Below are 22561 nucleotides of genomic sequence, written 5' to 3' on the forward strand. Positions count from 1 at the left end.
ACTACAGAGTCCAGACCTCCTCTGGTATCAGCATAAATGCTGCGCCCCCGCCGGGAGCTTCATGGCCGAGTAGCTGCAGACAGCCGTACATCACCAAGCACAATGGCGAGTGTCAGATGGAGTGGTGTAAAGCCGCCACCACTGGACTCTGGAGGAGACGTGTTCTGTGCAGTGACGGATCACACTTCTCTGCGTCTGATGGAGGAGTCTGGGTTTGGGTTCAGGAGACTGGATTTGGTGATTCCAGGAGGTCATTACCCCTGACTGCTTTGTGTTGCTGTACAGATTGTGGAGGAGGATGGTGCTATGGGGTCGTTATTATGGCTCCACCTCAGCCCCTTAGTTCCAGAATTTGGATATAGAATGCGAGGTCATGAAAACTCCTATGGGTATAATGTGGAGGAATATCAATACTTGTGAGCTATACCGTGACAGAGAGGGACCAGGCAATCATGGCGTCTGGTTATCTGAACTTCTGAACTGGCTAGAACTGCTTCACTATCATACTAAACAGTGTAGGTTTTCTTTGATTTGGCAGTGCTAGGGTTAATCAGTTCAGTTAATCTCCTGGAGCTCTCCATCATGAATTGCCTCATTTGTTCTGTGCTGGACACTCCCCTCTGGCATATATGCCTGCCTCTGGCATTTGAGAATTGCCAGTGAAAGTTAATTCTGCCTGGTTTGGAGTTGTTCGGGTGTTTCTGTGTGGAGTTTGTTTGTGTGTTCATCCTCTCCGATTTGTTTTCACCTACTTTACACTCCTCTGTGTTCCACCCTGTTGTTTGGTGAGTGTATTTTGTATAATTGCAGTTTTCATTTATCCCTGTTTGTCTTCCCTGGTCTGTTTGGTTAGTGTAATCCTATACACTTCAGCCTCACGCCATCCTAGGTAGAGGAGGGAGCAAATAATGGTAAGTCAGGAGCATAGCAGGGCACGTGACCCCAGCGTCTCCAACTTCAGGGGTAATCTGGGGGACAGGGATAGGCTAGGGAGATCCCTAATGTGAGGGATAGGGAAGGAGTTCCTTTCCCCGACAAATCCTGCAACAGTACTGTGATAAAATATATAAATAAATATAAAGGGACGGATACAATCCCTGGTGATAGTATACATTTAATAAGTGTAAGGTGCTCAAGAGAGAGGAGCAAATTGGATAAAAAGGTGTCAAGTGGACTTGAAAGGGCTATTAAGACAGATCCGAGAGTAAGGTCCGGTTTGAGCACTCACCTATCCACTTGTCATTGTTATACCATGAGAGGTTGTCCTTTGTGCTGTCATAATAACCAATCTTCTTGTAGAGTCCACCTGGAACACAAAGGACCCCGTATTATATGAACATATTAAGGAATTTTCTCTAGAGCACCAACAATGAACGGTTACTCCAGTATGAACCACCATTGGCTTTAAGGCTATGATGGATGAAAGGAGATATCACTCATTGGCGTCCATTATAAAATATAAGCTGTTACAAAATGTGCATGAGACCAACTGCAAAAATGATTTTTAGCCCCAAATACGTGCAGTTAAATAAAAAAAATAATAATTGTCTACAAAGATGGACAACTTCATCAAGGTGGCCTTATTCTACAAAGGACTGTTCTATGATTTTATAATCAGTCCTTAGTAAAGATGATGAAGTTTATGGCCAGCGTCACATACCTTGTAGCTGTTCAATAAGTGTCCAGGCCATACGTGACCCACTTGCATCAAAGACTACGTGACCCTGGAAACAGATGGAAAGAATAGGTGATAAAATACGAAGAAGACGCCAATCTGATGTGTGCTGGTTTATATGATCACCAGTGTGCACAGAGATCGGCGGCTGCATACGCCACAAGGATGAGTTATTCCCAGGCACAACCAGACGGTCGGCAAATGCATGTTATAAAGAACGGATCAATAACCTAGAACATGCAGTTTTTGTGACTTATTGATCCATCCATCATGGAATTTATATGAAGAATATGAAAAAAAAGGTGTGTGCACTGACCAGGTCTCTCCGCACAGTCATGCGGTTTTTATAAGAGAATTTAATTGTGAGGCAAATGCGCAGTCTTCGAAGGTATAATTTTTTTTCTTGGTCTACAAATATGAGAATGTAATCTAGGAGTAAGCTCAGCATTTGGGCCAATGGGCAGTGTCCAGAGGCCTGGCAACTGAGAAGGCCCATTGTTCCTATCGTCTGAATAGCCCAGGTGGTCCTAGGGTTGCCCTGTTCTTGGGTGAAGCAATTTTGGAAAAGGACCATTGCCTGTTTACGTATGAGGGAAAATATATGCTGAGATCACTACAGATGCATCCAGCAAACCAACACTTGGGTATCAAGAGTATGTTTTCCTGGAGAGAACCATTAAATGTTAAAAAATTGAACTAATAAAACTAAAGAATTCGAAATCAGCATGGCTTCATAAATGTCAATGAAACTTTGGACTCCTATTGCAAACATGGCAATATTGACTTCCTCGTAAAAATCAATGGCGCTTGAATAGATGCTAAGTATTCATCAGCTCCGTACAATACCATGAAGTCAAGATGAGCGCCATGAAATGCCATAGTTTAAACGGTGATGTGCCTATTTGAAGATCATAGCGTAGAAGATTGTGCTACATCATTTGGCAGTCCAAGAACAAAGCAGATCTTCAATTCCAATGAAGGAGACATTATTTATCCGCAAAATATGATGTATATAAAGAGATAAGCATAGAAGAGAAAAGCCTCAATATAAAAAAAGAAACAAAAATAATAAACGGAGGAGACTCACTGAAACGCCATCAAAGGAGGATGAATTCATGGCCTTGTAGATCTCCCGGCTGATGTTATCATTGTTATAGTTGAAGTCTTCTAGTCGGAGACCTTTCTTTGATAACTCATAAGCTGTTTTATTAAGGGCAAGTGCAAGCGCCCAGATAGCATCATAAGCAAGAGGAGCCTCCTGAAGACCTCCGACCCCTTCTGGGTCCTTGCCAAGACGTTTCTGAAGCTTGTCCATAAACTCCTGGGATGTCTACAAGAAGAAGACCACACTTGAGTCAAAAAGATTGCAGATTAATTAAAGGGTGAAATAGAAGTATATGGAGGCCATAGTTACCATATTGGATATACCACGGGTATTTTCTGGGTTCAACATGACTATTTCTGTGGTTACATGACCCTCAACGGCCCGAGTCATCTCCTCCACCGTGCAGTTTATAGCTGGATCCGGTGTCTTGAACCAGTTATCGGCGTACCAACCAATCAGAAACCAGACGTACTTCTTACCAAAGAGACGCTCTTTGTAGACCTAAAAGAAGGAGATTTTTGTTTTAAATTTAAGACAACTAAAAAAAAACTATGGTTGAGCAAGAATAAACGTAGGGGAAAAAAAGTGGACTACACACAAGTCCAAAAGAATAGTCTAAACAAAATTCTTAAAGATCAGATTTTGAGAGCTAATGTAAATAACATGACAAAGAGATGAAGGTGTTGACTTGTCTCCAACTTTTCCCCAGATTTTAATCAGATTGATTATTTTGTCACGGAAGCCACACCGAGCAACACACATGGTACCTACAGGACCTGCTGCTAGAATCTTGGTGAAAACACCACTCTAGAGGTTTTGTGATGCCCATGCCTCAAGTGGTGGCCTACTTAATATTGGGTATTTAGTTTCAATGTATTGTCCGAATGGTGTATACATTATGTTGTCAGAATTTTTTTTTTTATTTTTGGAGGAAATTCTCTTATTTTCTTAAACCATACATACAGAAAACCAAAGAACTGGAGCTACAAGAAGGTGGCAATGTTGAACCGTTTCAAGATGAAGACAAAAAAAATGTTGTTCTAATAATAACCAAAGCAAACACCTCTCAGGAAATAAGTAATGTCTAATTTTACCTCACAAAAGACCTTCCGTGCCTCGGTTTCATAGAACAATCCAACGATTATTCTAGCATCTTGTCTCTGAAATATAAGATAAGAATGATAAGTTAGAAGCTAAATATTGGAACGAAAACTGAACGGAGAAAATGAGGAGAGAAAGCGAGAAGAGACTGTCACACGGAATAGGGCTGAGTACAGTACTGACCAGGAAAGGAGTCAATTATTGTGCTCCAGTCCTACCCATTGACCAAAGGTGAGTCTCCCAAAAAGGACAATCACTTCTAATTCCTACCAGCAAGAAGTTCCCAAGTGACAATGAGTACGACAGTCCATACCTTGAGATTTTTTACTGGAACAGTGGGGTCAGAGAAGAAGCTCTGGCGGAACGTGATTTCAATGCCGGCTTCCTTCACTCGTTCCTCTAGGTCATCCAGAGTCTGGACAGAAAGGGAAGGAATTAATCAGCAAGGCCAAATGAAAGGTGGAACACGTATTATAATTACAATGGCCTGGGGGACTATTCAAGAACAGCTTCGGACTATTAAGATGATAATGAGCTTCATGATATTATAAGACGGCCATTGTGATACGTTCTCACCTAGATTTGAAGCCTTGGAGATCTACCGATGCTTCATTCAAGTTTAGAAACACTGAGGAACTTTAGTGGCTAAATGATTTGGACTTAATTATTTTTTTAATATCGTGTTCGTATAATTTCATAAAAGCATCTAATAAAACTTTAGGGGTGGATAATGGCACATTGGGCTAGCTTTCATGTTATGTGTTTAGGCAGCTTTGGACCCTCAGGCCAGCTGCATATGGTACTTGGCAAGAGCGGGATTCACAAGTAGGATGTAGCCACCCATAGTGAAAGTTGGTGGTACTTTTGGTAGTATAACATGTAAATATTAAAATATGACTTCAGACTTTTTAGACAGAAACATATAAAAACATATGTAGAATAACACATTTTTAAGGATTTTTTCCTCTAGAGAGACTTGGGTTACACAATGATATTTTTTCTGATATTTTTTGGTAATCTTTACTCACAGAAGTAAAGACCTCAGTCGTTTGCTGAATGGTCGCAATCTTAGTCCATCCCCACTTTTTGAAGAGTTGGACCCTGGTAGGATTGTGCAAGGTTGCAGATGGATGTGTGCGGAAGAAGGTCGGGAATCTTTGACGGTTAGAGAGCGCCGGTGAACTGGAGCCATAAGAAAGCTGGAGGGTGAGGAGATCAATTATATGAGATTAGGTACACTCATGGGGGGTGTTGGAGAAGAGAAAGAGAATGATTATGGTTATGGTGAAGAGTAAAATGGTGAAAATGAGAGAAGAAAGATAAAATCAGTAATAACACATCATTGTAGAATATAGTTAATATACTGAAAGGAAGTTAGAGAGTAATCGAGCAATAGGAGAGCAAAGAAAAGAGATAGAAAAGAAAGGTAAGCAAATAGAGAAAGAGAAAGGAAGAAATATCGAAAAAGAAATAATGAATGAAAGGAAGTCAGCGAATAATCAAGTAATAGGAGAACAAAGAAAGAGATAAAGGAAAGAGCGACAAAGGAAGAAATAAAGAAATATAGAAAAATAAATAATGAGTGAAAGAGAGAAGAAAAAGGAGGGAGAAGAAAAAGAAAAAAGAAAGATCAAAATGAAAGAAAAGAGAAAAGAATCTAAAAAGACAGACTGTAAGGACGCAGGGAAAGAGATGAAGAATAGTTAACACACTGTAAAAAAATAAAACTAGAACAAAGGCAAAACAAAATGATGAGATGTGAAGAATACCATAGAAAGTAAGATGAATAGTAGGAAGGTGCAGAGGGATAAATGGGGCTGTCGAGGAGGCAGCGGAAGATAATGAAAGAAGAGTAGCGGGTGACAGGGGCTAATTAGGGGCAGAAGAACAAGAACTAGAAGAAGGATGAACAAGAGAAGAAAAATAAGAGAGCAGCAGACTGGAGAAAACAAAAAAAGAGAATCAAGATAAGGAGATCAGAGGAACCAAAGAGAAGATCAGTGGAAGAAGATCAACACCAGTGGTAAACCACTGCGGATGGACGGGAGCCCAGGAGAAGAGGAGAAGTGGAGGAATGAGGGAAAGAAGAAGAAACCAAGAGACCTGGCGGCTGAATGGTGAAGAAAAGAGGGAAAACAAAGAAAGTGCTGGAGTGGCCAGAGAAGCTCCTCACCACAATGAGATGCCACATGCGGGCCGCCTCTGCCACCAGAGTGGAGACACTGCTGCACCCTGGCATCAGCATGATCTTTATGGGGTCATTGTACAGCAACTCATACAGGTGGCGCGTTGCCTGGCCGGGGTCACACTAGAGAGGGCAGACAAATATGAGACGGCAGAATTAGAGTCGAAGCTCTGACTGTCACAACTAAACTGATAGAAAGTGGATGATGAGAGTGCTCTCCCTCCTCAGCCTCTCCTGCTGCCTTCCATCTCCTGTTTTTGTCTCTCTCCCCATCTGTCTCTTTCTCTCCCCCCTCTCTGCCCATTCCTCTCTCTCACTCTCTCAATCTATCTCTTTTCTCCGGAATATTTTACCCTTTCCTCCGTTGCCGTGGTAACAGTGAGAGAGCTGAGTGGAATAATGAGAGCGCAGGGGGTAATCCTGTGAGAGAGCCTGGCTGCACCCCCTGCGCTCCCTCTCCCCCCTCAGAGATAGTCTTAGTAAAGGTCACACAGTCTGTCCAAGCCCCCCTGTGGTGGTCTCACTCCTGTCACAGCTGTCTCTCACTTTTCCCCTGCGGTCTTCCATCCTGTCACTCTCGCCACCTCCTCCTCCTCACTTTCTCTTTTGCACTTTTGTTCTTCATCCTTCTCACTTTTATTTTGGCATCTTTTATGCTTTCTTTGCTTTATTTTTTTAGTCACTGCCTAATGAAGCAGTCTCTCCAGTAGTATCTCTTATAGTCAATGTTCACCTCTGTCACCCACAGCCTGTCGGGGTGTCCAGGACCGGACCGTACAGGTGTATATATACAGGTGTGCCACAAGAGACTGGTAACCACTTATCACCACCGTAAATCCTTCACCCACCAGCACCACCACAACCACCTCTGCCACCACCTCTACCAATACCACCGCCACCACCACCAATACCACCACCACCCCATTACCAGCACTCACCTGGCTGTCATGGTGAATAAGTCTAAGTTCATACTCCGGCAATATATCCCTTCTGTTGTTGACGTCCTCCAGGGCCATCTGTGCGGCTGGGTGACAGGCCTGTCCCCCAGGCCATCCCCCACTCATGGGGAAGAGAGCGCCCACGTGCAAGGCTTTCTTACCTGAGACCGCATCACAGAGCAAGAGAGTCAGCACAGGCACACAGAGAGACAGAGACATGGCCAGTGGGGGAGACATCATCATTGGGGAAGTGGGGAGAACAAGGGTAACAGGAGGCCGGAGAGATTGGGTATAGGGGGAGACATCGTATACGCAGACACAGGGAAAAGAAGTGCGAGAGGGTTAAAAGGTGCGAGAGTGCAAGTGATGGGGACAAGAGAGCGCAAGCAAAACACACCAAAAAATATTAAACAGATGGCAAAGACGTTAAGGCACAAAGATCAACAGGAAGCAGAAAGAACAGGTGGAATCATGAGACTGACAGGCACACGAGAGTGCAATTAGACTGTCAGGAAGGAGCGATGTACTGAATGGAATGCCTGGGATCAGTGAATGGAAAAGAATGGAAAAGAGAAATCCAGAGAGATAGCCAGTGACTAAATTAGACAGGCAGTGTCAGTGTGCAGCAAGACAGCCCACGGATGTGGCAGGAGAGCACCGCAGCATCTGCACGATTCCTGATTTAATTCTGCAGTCTAGAGAACGACAGAGAGATGGAGAGAGGGAGCAGGAGGAGGAGACGCAATGATGTCACCCACGCCGAAGGGAGCGAGGGATTACAAAGAGAATGGGAAATGAGAGAGGGGGGAGAGAAAAAGATGGGGCTGCGATAGGGGCAGAGGGAGAGCAATGGATACAGGACCGAGGTGTCAAACAGATGACAGGTGACGGCGAAGAAGGGAGTATGACACCATGCAAGCGCAGGTAGCAAAACATACAGAGACAGATGCAGCAGTGCGAAATGCGTTGACTAACTCTTTGCAGCTACATAATTTGTGCATCCTTCTTTCTCTCCAAGTTAAGGTAACACAGCACCAAAAATGTCATCATGAGTAATGACAAACTCTGCTTTGGTATAAACCTATTAGTGCAAAGACCAAAAGAAACAACGTAAGCCAAGAAAAAGCTCTAAAAATGTGGTAGTGAGTAGATGAAATCAACGCAAAGACCCTGAGAGTCTAGACTAAGCCCCCAAAAACACAGGAGAACTCATAAAAAATGAAGATACATAAAGATGAAACTAGAAAAAGCATACAAGTCACTGAAGATGTGTTATAGCCCTCAAAATATTGTAACATGGACATCAAGTAGACTGGATCCTTGAATAGATCCAGAAGAACCTTCCGCTTTACTTCTCACCAAGGACCAGACTAAAGCTTTATCTTATTTTGGGCACTTGGACAAAGAGTGAATGAGGAAGAAGACACAACCAGAAAAATGTTCACTATACAAAGCAGAACTCATTCTGATCAAATGAAGGAAAGGAGGAAATCGTTGTCCAGGGTTGTCCACCGATATCCAAGACCTCAAGAAATGACACAACTTTCAAGAGACTCCAGTACCTGAAATACTATATCCAGACACAATATCCCATAACCAACTCTTGAGACGGTGGAGTTGTGGAGACTCTCAATATAATAAGTCATGAATAGACCGCTGTAACATCTGAAGACAGACGAATGACCAACCAGGAGAAAACCTCACTCGTATAGCCACAGTGAAACTAAGAAGCATTAGACGACAGGGCAGAGAGGGGACTATGATATAGAAGAAACTAAACAACTCATTATTGTGGAAAAGAAGTGGAAGAGTAAGCAAAATAAGAAGAGGTAGCGAGAGAAGACACGAAACAAGAGGAAATAAAAAAATATGTGGAAAAAGAGGAGAAATTGCAGGAAATATAAAGGAGGTAATGATGCAAAACTGATGAAAAATGAAAAAAAGAGATAAAAGAGGTAGAGTGAGAAAAAAAGGGGGTGCAGAAAAAAATGGACCATAATGATGAAGAAGAAGAAAGGACCGGAAAGGGGAAGACGACGTTGGAGAAAAAGAGAAAGAAGGGGTTAAGAATAGGAAGAGAAACAGAGAGAGACGACGACGATGATGATGATGATGATGATGATGATGATGATGAAAATGAAAGGAAAGCAGTAAAAGTAAAGGATGAATGAGGAGAGGCAAAAAAGGAGAAAATGTAAGGAAAAATAGGAAGGCGAATAGGATGAGGAATTGTGGAAAGAGGATAGAAAGGAGGGAACTAATAGGAGAAAAATAGGAAGCAGATGAAAGAGGTGAGAACACCATGAAGATAAATAACTAATGGTAAAGACGAAGAAAAAGATGGTAGAAAAGATAAAAGAAAAAAGGATTGAAACTTAAACTGGGCAAATAAAATAGTAAATAAGTGGATGAGAAAAGGAAGATGGATGATAAAAATAAGAAGGGAAGGAAGCGGAAGAATGAGAAGAGTAAGACAAGGAAGAAAAAGAGAAAAGGAATGGCAAAAGAAGAGGAAAAACAAGAAGACAAGGATGACAAGGAAGAAAACAAACAGAGAAGGGAATAAAGAAAAGAAATAAGAGAAAGATGGAGAAGAACGAGAGGAGCAAAAGATTAATAAAGGAACGGAATGAAATTAAAAAGATGCATGAAAGCAAAAATAGGAAGAAGTTTATAAAGGGAAGAAGTGGAAGATGAAGAGTAAAAGGATGATAAAGTAAACAAGTGGACGATGGAGAAGAACAAGGCAACGAGAACAATTAAAGGAAAAAAGATGAAGAAAAGGATGAAATAACAATAGAGCAAGATGAAAAAATGAGAGTGAGAATGGTGGTAGAAATATTCATATATTTGTAGGAAATCATAGAAATCTTGATCCTGAAAGTTCAGCAAATCCCTTCTGTAAACACCAAGAAGCTGATGCCAGATGTCAGTAAATAGTTTACATGACTCTTGGTAAAATATAGAAGAAAACTGTAAAGACAATTCTATGTCGAAGATGGGGAAGGGTCTGGAATGGTGGGAAACCACGAAAAGAGGCACGAGAGAACCACAAGAACCAGCACTGGCGATACAGCAGATTAATGAAGTGACGGGGCCTGGAAGTATCTGCTCCCCATACATGTGTGCCCCCTCCCAATCGTTCTCCTTCATTCAATTTGTATTTAGGTCAAAGGGATTTTTGCAGAATCTTCTACAATCTCTGTACACGGAGGGAAGTAAGGAGTGTTACTGGGACAAGACTAGAAAGTGATGTGGAAAGAAAGACGACCAAAGGGGACCAACCAGACAGACAACATCAGTGCTCCAAATCCTGCTGGGGCTTGTGGTTACCATAAAGAATGAAGTCTAGTGCCACAATGTCTATTATCTTCAAAAGGACAAGAAAAGACGAGGGAGAGCAACTACCGGGAATCCCACACAGTCACTACCCTGATTGCAAAGTCATGGACATCACAACATGCTACATACTGCTGTCACATTAATTGCTGAAGATCTTACACCAATGTATGTCTACAGGAGCAGCATTATAGTAGCTATATTCTTGTACATAGGAGCAGTATTATAGTAGCTATATTCTTGTACATAGGAGCAGTATTATAGTAGTTATATTCTTGTACATAGGGGCAGTATTATAGTAGTTATATTCTTGTACATAGGAGCAGTATTATAGTAGTTATATTCTTGTACATAGGGGCAGTATTATAGTAGTTATATTCTTATACATAGGAGCAGTATTATAGTAGTTATATTCTTATACATAGGAGCAGTATTATAGTAGTTATATTCTTGTACATAGGGGCAGTATTATAGTAGTTATATTCTTATACATAGGGGCAGTATAATTGTAGTTATATTCTTGTATATAGAGGCAGTATTATAGTAGTTATATTCTTGTACACAGGAGCAGCATTATAGTAGTTATATTCTTGTACATTGGGGGCGGTATTATAGTAGTTATATTCTTGTACATAGGAGCAGTATTATAGTAGTTATATTCTTATACATAGGAGCAGTATTATAGTACTTATATTCTTGTACATAGGAGCAGTATTATAGTAGTTATATTCTTATACATAGGAGCAGTATTATAGTAGTTATATTCTTATACATAGGAGCAGTATTATAGTATTTATATTCTTGTACATAGGAGCAGTATTATAGTAGTTATATTCTTGTACATAGGAGGCGGTATTATAATAGTTATATTCTTGTATATAGGGGCAGTATTATAGTAGTTATATTCTTGCACATAGAGGGCAGTATTTTAGTAGTTATATTCTTGTACATAGAGGGCAGTATTGTAGTTATATTCTTGTACATACGGGGCAGTATTATATTAGTTATATTCTTGTACAAAGGAGCAGAATTATAGTAGTTATATTCTTGTACATAGGAGCAGTATTATAGTAGTTACATTCTTGTATATAGGAGCAGTATTATAGTAGTTATATCCTTGTACATAGGGAGCAGTATTATAGTAGTTATATTCTTGTACATAGGAGCAGTATTATAGTAGTTATATTCTTGTACATAGGGGCAGTATTATAGTAGTTATATTCTTGTACATAGGGGCAGTATTATAGTAGTTATATTCTTGTACATAGGAGCAGTATTATAGTAGTTATATTCTTGTACATAGGGGCAGTATTATAGTAGAGCAAAAAAAGGAGAGAAGCCAGCGCAGCCTAAGGTTAAGACGCAATACATAAAGTGCAAATGCACATATTAATTTCTAACTGTATTTTCAAAATGAGACATTTAGCAAACAATTGATCAATTCTTTGAGCCACCCCGCCTCTTCACGGCAATCTCATATTGGGGCAGTCCTACACTACGTTTTTTATATAAGTAAGTGGCTGACCACCACTGTTGCCGTGCGCCGCGCCTGGTTATGTGCGCCATTCTTTCTGTGTCTCAGTGATTGATAGGCTGCTGTTCACATACAGCAGCCCTGCCCTGCCTCAGGCTTTGTTTAATTATGCACCTGTGCCTCAGCCTGTTTCACTCTTCATCTGTGGCTCTAGATGAGCAGTGTGGAGGTTGGATCCGAAAAATGTCTGTCTGGACCTGGTCAACCTTTATCCTCGCTTGCCTACTCTGGCGCCATGGGGGTGACTCAGTATATGCTCCAGGTACAGCATGTTTTTAATGTGGTCTTGCATTTAGTTCATTTAGGAGGCCTTTATGGCACAGCGAATATAAAAAACGTAGTGTAGGACTGCCCCAATATGAGATTGCCGTGAAGAGGCGGGGTGGCTCAAAGAATTGATCAATTGTTTGCTAAATGTCTCATTTTGATAATACAGTTAGAAATTAATATGTGCATTTGCACTTTATGTATTGCGTCTTAACCTTAGGCTGCGCTGGCTTCTCCCCTTTTTTTGCTCCAGTATTATAGTAGTTATATTCTTGTACATAGGGGCAGTATTATAGTAGTTATATTCTTGTACATAGGGGCAGTATTATAGTAGTTATATTCTTGTATATAGGGGGCAGTATTATAGTAGTTATGTTCTTGTACATAGGAGCAGTATTATAATAGTTATATTCTTGTACATAGGAGCAGTATTATAGTAGTTATATTCTTGTACATAGGGGCAGGGCCGCCATCAGGGCATGACAGCCGTGACTGGCGTATGGGGCCCGGTGAGCAGAGGGGGCCCGCATCGGGCCCCGTCTCATCTGGTCACCGGGCCCCCCCTGCAGGCGCTGCGGCAGCGGCACACTATTGACGTGCGGGCCCGCGCCCGCACGTCAATAGTTAACAGCCGCCAGCCAGTCTGAGGCTGGCGGCTGAATAGGGCTGCAGTGCGCACTCGCCGCCGCCGGCGTCTGACGTCATTGTCAGCCGCCGGGCCCGGCGGCGAGTGCGTCTGTGTGGAGCCTGGAGAGGGAGCTTCACCCGGCGCTGGAGCTTGGCCAGGTAAGAAGTTGTGTTTTTTTTTTTTCTTTGAGAGCTGCTGCGATCCAGGGGGGCCCGGGGGGCAGGATGATGGACACACAGGGGCAGAAATGCTGGACACAGGGGCAGAATGGTGGACACAGTGGGGCAGAATGGTGGACACACAGGGGCAGAAATGCTGGACACAGTGGGGCAGAATGGTGGACACAGTGGGGCAGAATGGTGGACACACAGGGGCAGAAATGCTGGACACAGTGGGGCAGAATGGTGGACACACAGGGGCAGAATGGTGGACACACAGGGGCAGAATGGTGGACACACAGGGGCAGAATGGTGGACACACAGGGGCAGAATGGTGGACACACAGGGGCAGAATGCTGGACACACAGGGGCAGAAATGCTGGACACAGTGGGGCAGAATGGTGGACACACAGGGGCAGAATGGTGGACACACAGGGGCAGAATGGTGGACACAGTGGGGCAGAATGCTGGACACACAGGGGCAGAAATGCCGGACACAGTGGGGCAGAATGGTGGACACAGTGGGGCAGAATGCTGGACACAGTGGGGCAGAAATGCTGGACACAGTGGGGCAGAAATGCTGGACACAGTGGGACAGAATGGTGGACACACAGGGGCAGAATGGTGGACACAGTGGGGCAGAATGCTGGACACAGTGACACAGGGGCAGAAATGCCGGACACAGTGGGGCAGAATGGTGGACACAGTGGGGCAGAATGCTGGACACAGTGGGGCAGAAATGTGGACACACAGGGGCAGAAATGCTGGACACAGTGGGGCAGAAATGCTGGACACAGTGGGGCAGAAATGCTGGACACAGTGGGGCAGAAATGCTGGACACAGTGGGGCAGAAATGCTGGACACAGTGGGGCAGGATGCTGGACACAATGGGGGCAGGATGCTGGACACAGTGGGGCAGAAATGCTGGACACAGTGGGGCAGAAATGCTGGACACAGGGGCAGAAATGCTGGACACAGTGGGACAGAATGGTGGACACACACAGGGGCAGAATGCTGGGCAGAAATGCTGGACACAGTGGGGCAGAATGCTGGACACACAGGGGCAGAAATGCTGGACACAGTGGGGCAGAAATGCTGGACACAGTGGGGCAAAAATGCTGGACACAGGGGCAGAAATGCTGGACACAGTGGGACAGAATGGTGGACACACACAGGGGCAGAAATGCTGGACACACAGTGGGGCAGAATGCTGGACACAGTGGGGCAGAATGCTGGACACACAGGGGCAGAAATGCTGGACACAGGGGCAGAAATGCTGGACACAGGGGCAGAAATGCTGGACACAGTGGGGCAGAATGCTGGACACACAGTGGGGCAGAATGCTGGACACACAGTGGGGCAGAATGCTGGACACACAGTGGGGCAGAATGCTGGAGACAGGGGCAGAAATGCTGGACACAGTGACAGGGGCAGAATGCTGGACATTGGGGCAGAATGCTGGACACAGTGGGGCAGAAATGCTGGACACAGTGACAGGGGCAGAATGCTGGACACAGTGACAGGTGCAGAATGCTGGACACAGGGGCAGACTGTGAGACCCAAGGGCAGAATGCGAGACACGGGGCAGAATGGAGATACGGGGCATGATTGGAGACACGGGGCAGGATGAGAGACATGGGGCATGACTGGAGACAGATGGGGCAGGATTGGAGACAGATGGGGCAGAATGGAGACACAGGGGGCATGATTGGAGACAAGTGTCAGGATTGCAGACATGGGGGCATGGTTGGAGACATAGGAGGCAGAATGGAGACATGGGGCATGACTGGAGACACTGGGGGCAGAATTGGAGACAGATCGTGCAGGATCATGGGGCAGGATGGAGACAGATGGGGCAGGATGGAGAGATCACATGGGGCGATCATATGGGGCAGGATAAGGAGATCATATGGGGCAGAATGGATACTCATGAGGGCAGGATGGGAGAATATCTGGCTGACGCCAGGAATGAGACACACGGGGCCAGGCTGGGTGATATTATTAATACCATAGGGGCTAATTTAGGGATATTATTACTGCAGTGATGTATTTATTTTATTTTTTGAGTATACTGTTTTAAATGGGGGGCGGTCCTGTTACTGTATAGAGTGATACTATGTCGCCTTCTTCATGTGGTGTAATGTAGAAGTTGTGAAAAATTAAGTAATGTGTTCTGCAAGCGGAGCTCGAGATAACTGTGTTATTTCCTGCAGAGAGAAGTCCTGGCTGGATGAAATGATGGCGGTCTGTGCTGGATGAAAGATGAAGGACTTCACCTAGAGACGTCACTGGTGAGTCAGTGTGTTACCTATACACTGACACTATACACTGTATACAGAGCTCCTGTGTATAATTTCACTAGTGATCACTATATTATCTGTACACAGACACTGCATACTAAGTACAGATCTCCTGTGTATAATGGCACTTATGGTGATAGTATGGTGCTTTTTAAAAAATTACTGATCAGAATTGTAGTATTCAGTCACTATGTGGTGGTAATATGTGGTCTGGACATGGTGTTGTGGTATTTGTTCCTTGTATGTGATATTATTCGATCACTGTGGTGGTAATATGTCATCTGGTCATAGTGCTGTGGTATTTGTTCCTTGTATGTAGTATTATAGGTCATTAATTATTAATTAATATGTGCATTTGCACTTTATGTATTGCGTCTTAACCTTAGGCTGCGCTGGCTTCTCCCCTTTTTTGCTCCAGTATTATAGTAGTTATATTCTTGTACATAGGGGCAGTATTATAGTAGTTATATTCTTGTACATAGGGGCAGTATTATAGTAGTTATATTCTTGTATATAGGGGGCAGTATTATAGTAGTTATGTTCTTGTACATAGGAGCAGTATTATAATAGTTATATTCTTGTACATAGGAGCAGTATTATAGTAGTTATATTCTTGTACATAGGGGCAGGGCCGCCATCAGGGCATGACAGCCGTGACTGGCGTATGGGGCCCGGTGAGCAGAGGGGGCCCGCATCGGGCCCCGTCTCATCTGGTCACCGGGCCCCCCCTGCAGGCGCTGCGGCAGCGGCACACTATTGACGTGCGGGCCCGCGCCCGCACGTCAATAGTTAACAGCCGCCAGCCAGTCTGAGGCTGGCGGCTGAATAGGGCCGCAGTGCGCACTCGCCGCCGCCGGCGTCTGACGTCATTGTCAGCCGCCGGGCCCGGCGGCGAGTGCGTCTGTGTGGAGCCTGGAGAGGGAGCTTCACCCGGCGCTGGAGCTTGGCCAGGTAAGAAGTTGTGTTTTTTTTTTTTCTTTGAGAGCTGCTGCGATCCAGGGGAGCCCGGGGGGCAGGATGATGGACACACAGGGGCAGAAATGCTGGACACAGGGGCAGAATGGTGGACACACAGGGGCAGAATGGTGGACACACAGGGGCAGAATGGTGGACACACAGGGGCAGAATGGTGGACACACAGGGGCAGAATGGTGGACACACAGGGGCAGAATGCTGGACACACAGGGGCAGAAATGCTGGACACAGTGGGGCAGAATGGTGGACACACAGGGGCAGAATGGTGGACACACAGGGGCAGAATGGTGGACACAGTGGGGCAGAATGCTGGACACACAGGGGCAGAAATGCCGGACACAGTGGGGCAGAATGGTGGACACAGTGGGGCAGAATGCTGGACACAGTGGGGCAGAAATGCTGGACACAGTGGGGCAGAAATGCTGGACACAGTGGGACAGAATGGTGGACACACAGGGGCAGAATGGTGGACACAGTGGGGCAGAATGCTGGACACAGTGACACAGGGGCAGAAATGCCGGACACAGTGGGGCAGAATGGTGGACACAGTGGGGCAGAATGCTGGACACAGTGGGGCAGAAATGTGGACACACAGGGGCAGAAATGCTGGACACAGTGGGGCAGAAATGCTGGACACAGTGGGGCAGAAATGCTGGACACAGTGGGGCAGAAATGCTGGACACAGTGGGGCAGAAATGCTGGACACAGTGGGGCAGGATGCTGGACACAATGGGGGCAGGATGCTGGACACAGTGGGGCAGAAATGCTGGACACAGTGGGGCAGAAATGCTGGACACAGGGGCAGAAATGCTGGACACAGTGGGACAGAATGGTGGACACACACAGGGGCAGAATGCTGGACACACAGTGGGGCAGAAATGCTGGACACAGTGGGGCAGAATGCTGGACACACAGGGGCAGAAATGCTGGACACAGTGGGGCAGAAATGCTGGACACAGTGGGGCAAAAATGCTGGACACAGGGGCAGAAATGCTGGACACAGTGGGACAGAATGGTGGACACACACAGGGGCAGAAATGCTGGACACACAGTGGGGCAGAATGCTGGACACAGTGGGGCAGAATGCTGGACACACAGGGGCAGAAATGCTGGACACAGGGGCAGAAATGCTGGACACAGGGGCAGAAATGCTGGACACAGTGGGGCAGAATGCTGGACACACAGTGGGGCAGAATGCTGGACACACAGTGGGGCAGAATGCTGGACACACAGTGGGGCAGAATGCTGGAGACAGGGGCAGAAATGCTGGACACAGTGACAGGGGCAGAATGCTGGACATTGGGGCAGAATGCTGGACACAGTGGGGCAGAAATGCTGGACACAGTGACAGGGGCAGAATGCTGGACACAGTGACAGGTGCAGAATGCTGGACACAGGGGCAGACTGTGAGACCCAAGGGCAGAATGCGAGACACGGGGCAGAATGGAGATACGGGGCATGATTGGAGACACGGGGCAGGATGAGAGACATGGGGGCATGACTGGAGACAGATGGGGCAGGATTGGAGACAGATGGGGCAGAATGGAGACACAGGGGGCATGATTGGAGACAAGTGTCAGGATTGCAGACATGGGGGCATGGTTGGAGACATAGGGGGCAGAATGGAGACATGGGGCATGACTGGAGACACTGGGGGCAGAATTGGAGACAGATCGTGCAGGATCATGGGGCAGGATGGAGACAGATGGGGCAGGATGGAGAGATCACATGGGGCGATCATATGGGGCAGGATAAGGAGATCATATGGGGCAGAATGGATACTCATGAGGGCAGGATGGGAGAATATCTGGCTGACGCCAGGAATGAGACACACGGGGCCAGGCTGGGTGATATTATTAATACCATAGGGGCTAATTTAGGGATATTATTACTGCAGTGATGTATTTATTTTATTTTTTGAGTATACTGTTTTAAATGGGGGGCGGTCCTGTTACTGTATAGAGTGATACTATGTCGCCTTCTTCATGTGGTGTAATGTAGAAGTTGTGAAAAATTAAGTAATGTGTTCTGCAAGCGGAGCTCGAGATAACTGTGTTATTTCCTGCAGAGAGAAGTCCTGGCTGGATGAAATGATGGCGGTCTGTGCTGGATGAAAGATGAAGGACTTCACCTAGAGACGTCACTGGTGAGTCAGTGTGTTACCTATACACTGACACTATACACTGTATACAGAGCTCCTGTGTATAATTTCACTAGTGATCACTATATTATCTGTACACAGACACTGCATACTAAGTACAGATCTCCTGTGTATAATGGCACTTATGGTGATAGTATGGTGCTTTTTTAAAAATTACTGATCAGAATTGTAGTATTCAGTCACTATGTGGTGGTAATATGTGGTCTGGACATGGTGTTGTGGTATTTGTTCCTTGTATGTGATATTATTCGATCACTGTGGTGGTAATATGCGGTCTGGTCATGGTGTTGTGGTATTTGTTCCTTGTATGTGATATTATTCGATCACTGTGGTGGTAATATGTCATCTGGTCATGGTGTTGTGGTATTTGTTCCTTCTATGTGATATTATTGGGCATTTTAAAAATTGAAAAATAAATAAAAATATACCTAAATTGTATTGCATATTTTAACAAATATTTAATAGGTTACAGCAGAGTAGGGCCCGGCCAAAAGTGTCTACCGTGTTATGGTGGCGGCTTAAAAAATCTTTTGGCCAAAACACAAGCTGCCTGCTATATGTGTGATCTGGTGATGGGAACTGTTAATGTGTGATTGGTGAGAAGTGGAGTTTTTCCAAGAGAGAGCGGTGGGACTGTGGACAGTTCGAGGGGTGGAGCCTGGAGGCGGGGCTGGGTTGGAGCCTGGGCGGAGTCTCAAGGGGGCCCCGAAAATTTTGCCAGTATGGGGCCCCGAAATTTCTAGTGGCAGCCCTGCATAGGGGCAGTATTATAGTAGTTATATTCTTGTACATAGGGGGCAGTATTATAGTAGTTATATTCTTGTACATAGGAGCAGTATTATAGTAGTTATATTCTTGTACATAGGGGGCAGTATTATAGTAGTTATATTCTTGTACATAGGGGCAGTATTATAGTAGTTATATTCTTGTACATGGGAGCAGTATTATAGTAGTTATATTCTTGTACATAGGAGCAGAATTATAGTAGTTATATTCTTGTACAGAGGGGCAGTATTATAGTAGTTATATTCTTGTACATGGGAGCAGTATTATAGTAGTTATATTCTTGTACTTAGGAGCAGTATTATAGTAATTATATTCTTGTACATAGGAGCAGTATTATAGTAGTTATATTCTTGAACATAGGAGCAGTATTATAGTGGTTATATTCTTGTACATAGGAGCAGTATTATAGTAGTTATATTCTTGTACATAGGAGCAGAATTATAGTGGTTATATTCTTGTACAGAGGGGCAGTATTATAGTAGTTATATTCTTGTACTTAGGAGCAGTATTATAGTAGTTATATTCTTGTACATAGGGGGCAGTATTATAGTAGTTATATTCTTGTACTTAGGAGCAGTATTATAGTAGTTATATTCTTGTACATAGGAGCAGTATTCTAGTAGTTATATTCTTGTACATAGGGGGCAGTATTATAGTAGTTATATTCTTGTACTTAGGAGCAGTATTATAGTAGTTATATTCTTGTACATAGGGGGCAGTATTCTAGTAGTTATATTCTTGTACATAGGAGCAGTATTATAGTAGTTATATTCTTGTACATAGGAGCAGTATTCTAGTAGTTATATTCTTGTACATAGGGGGCAGTATTATAGTAGTTATATTCTTGTACTTAGGAGCAGTATTATAGTAGTTATATTCTTGTACATAGGGGGCAGTATTATAGTAGTTATATTCTTGTACTTAGGAGCAGTATTATAGTAGTTATATTCTTGTACTTAGGAGCAGTATTATAGTAGTTATATTCTTGTACATAGGGGGCAGTATTATAGTAGTTATATTCTTGTACTTAGGAGCAGTATTATAGTAGTTATATTCTTGTACATAGGGGGCAGTATTATAGTAGTTATATTCTTGTACTTAGGAGCAGTATTATAGTAGTTATATTCTTGTACTTAGGAGCAGTATTATAGTAGTTATATTCTTGTACATAGGAGCAGTATTATAGTAGTTATATTCTTGTACATAGGGGCAGTATTATAGTAGTTATATTCTTGTACATAGGAGCAGTATTATAGTAGTTATATTCTTGAACATAGGAGCAGTATTATAGTAGTTATATTCTTGTGCATAGGAGCAGTATTATAGTAGTTATATTCTTGTACATAGGGGCAGCATTATAGTAGATATATTCTTGTACATAGGAGCAGTATTATAGTAGTTATATTCTTGAACATAGGAGCAGTATTATAGTAGTTATATTCTTGAACATAGGAGCAGTATTATAGTAGTTATATTCTTGTGCATAGGAGCAGTATTATAGTAGTTATATTCTTGTACATAGGGGCAGCATTATAGTAGTTATATTCTTGTACATAGGAGCAGTATTATAGTAGTTATATTCTTGAACATAGGAGCAGTATTATAGTAGTTATATTCTTGTACATGGGAGCAGTATTATAGTAGTTATATTCTTGTACATAGGGGCAGTTTAATAGTGGTTATATTCTTGTATATACTGGCAGTAATATATTAATAATAATTATCATTATTAGAATTGGAAGGACATGAAATCTCTGCTCCATCATTGGAGTATCTGATATTTAGTAAAAAACTGTGATTTTAATATTAGCTGTGACTGGAATTACCCTTTAAACCATTAGAGGAACTCTCCATTATAGAGCAGTCCTTGTGTGCAGAGTCGCTCCGCTCTACTGTCTGCCATTCCCCGTGCGTCACACAGCAGCAGGGGTTAATTACTAATTAATTACTGAGACATATTTGCTGCGGGTTGTTGAGTGCTGCTTTACAGCAGAGAGGTGAAGACCACAGGCAGCCATGTTTGCCATTGGGGGGTGTAATAACCGGCCGGGCTGGGGAGTATTGGGCCTGTAAAATGGCTTCTAGTTCTGGAAACTGACAGCTTCTGCAATGTGTGAGTGCTGCCAGCGTGTTACACACATGTAACCTGCAGCCAATAAAACACTAAAAAGCATTACGTGACCTGAAAATGCACCGGCATAAAAATGCATAAAATGCCCCGGTACCAGCAACTGGAAATGGGCCACATGCCGCAGAAGCCGAGCAGCCATGTGCTCAGCTATGAATATCTGTCCCTGGATGGTGGAGCAGGAACACATAGTGATACCGACGCTCTCCACAGGAAACACAGATTACTGCCATAGTGGGCCTCAATGATCAAAACAGAAAGCAAAACTGCCTTTTGTTGCTCGTAGCAACCAATCAGAGCACAGCTTTCACTTCCCAAACAGCTTTGGTAAAATGAAAGCTGCACTATGATTGGTTGTTGTGGTCAACAATGGCAGGTCTCTTTTTACAGAGGGGATTTGCACCAAAATTCAGAGTTTTTTTTTAAGAGTGATTTATCAATGAATTCCTGGTGGATAGAGGGTCCCAGGTTTACGTAGAGTCCAACTCACTTTTGATCTTCCTTTCTCAACTTTCAAGAGTTCTTTGGTCAACAGCGTTATATCTGGATTTTTTTTTTCAGGTTCGAGCTGTAGTTTTTATCATCACCATTTTGGGGTTTTTACGATCTCTTTTTATATATTTTTGTTTAGAAGTGACCATTTTAGTTCTTTTGACTGCTGACCATATTGTGTATTAGTTTGGACAGATACGCATGAGGTGACGCCAAATATGTTTATTACTATTTTTTAGGTTTAATTTAGATTTTGGGCAAAAAAAATAAATAAATAAATAAATATATATATATATATATATATATATATATATGTATATATATACAGTGGGGCAAAAAAGTATTTAGTCAGTCAGCAATAGTGCAAGTTCCACCACTTAAAAAGATGAGAGGCGTCTGTAATTTACATCATAGGTAGACCTCAACTATGGGAGACAAACTGAGAAAAAAAATCCAGAAAATCACATTGTCTGTTTTTTTAACAATTTATTTGCATATTATGGTGGAAAATAAGTATTTGGTCAGAAATAAACAATCAAGATTTCTGGCTCTCACAGACCTGTAACTTCTTCTTTAAGAGTCTCCTCTTTCCTCCACTCATTACCTGTAGTAATGGCACCTGTTTAAACTTGTTATCAGTATAAAAAGACACCTGTGCACACCCTCAAACAGTCTGACTCCAAACTCCACTATGGTGAAGACCAAAGAGCTGTCAAAGGACACCAGAAACAAAATTGTAGCCCTGCACCAGGCTGGGAAGACTGAATCTGCAATAGCCAACCAGCTTGG

The 22561-nt window shown here is 43.5% G+C and overlaps 1 protein-coding gene across 4 annotated transcripts in view; it reads right to left on the bottom strand.

Moving 5' to 3' along the window:
• Window positions 1–22561, bottom strand: part of GABBR1 (gamma-aminobutyric acid type B receptor subunit 1) — a 146873-nt gene that overhangs the window by 32853 nt on the left and 91459 nt on the right. For all 4 annotated transcript variants that reach the window (XM_069746228.1, XM_069746230.1, XM_069746231.1 and 1 more), the window contains 9 exons: window positions 7005–7165; window positions 6055–6189; window positions 4910–5080; window positions 4195–4296; window positions 3875–3940; window positions 3090–3281; window positions 2763–3005; window positions 1661–1724; window positions 1229–1306 (listed from right to left, as the gene is read on the bottom strand). In XM_069746228.1, coding sequence (XP_069602329.1) covers window positions 1229–1306; window positions 1661–1724; window positions 2763–3005; window positions 3090–3281; window positions 3875–3940; window positions 4195–4296; window positions 4910–5080; window positions 6055–6189; window positions 7005–7165 — 1212 coding nt within the window. The remainder of the gene's footprint in view (window positions 1–1228; window positions 1307–1660; window positions 1725–2762; window positions 3006–3089; window positions 3282–3874; window positions 3941–4194; window positions 4297–4909; window positions 5081–6054; window positions 6190–7004; window positions 7166–22561) is intronic.

The sequence above is a fragment of the Ranitomeya imitator genome, chromosome 2 (assembly GCF_032444005.1).
Source record: "Ranitomeya imitator isolate aRanImi1 chromosome 2, aRanImi1.pri, whole genome shotgun sequence".
Taxonomy (NCBI): Eukaryota; Metazoa; Chordata; class Amphibia; order Anura; family Dendrobatidae; genus Ranitomeya; species Ranitomeya imitator.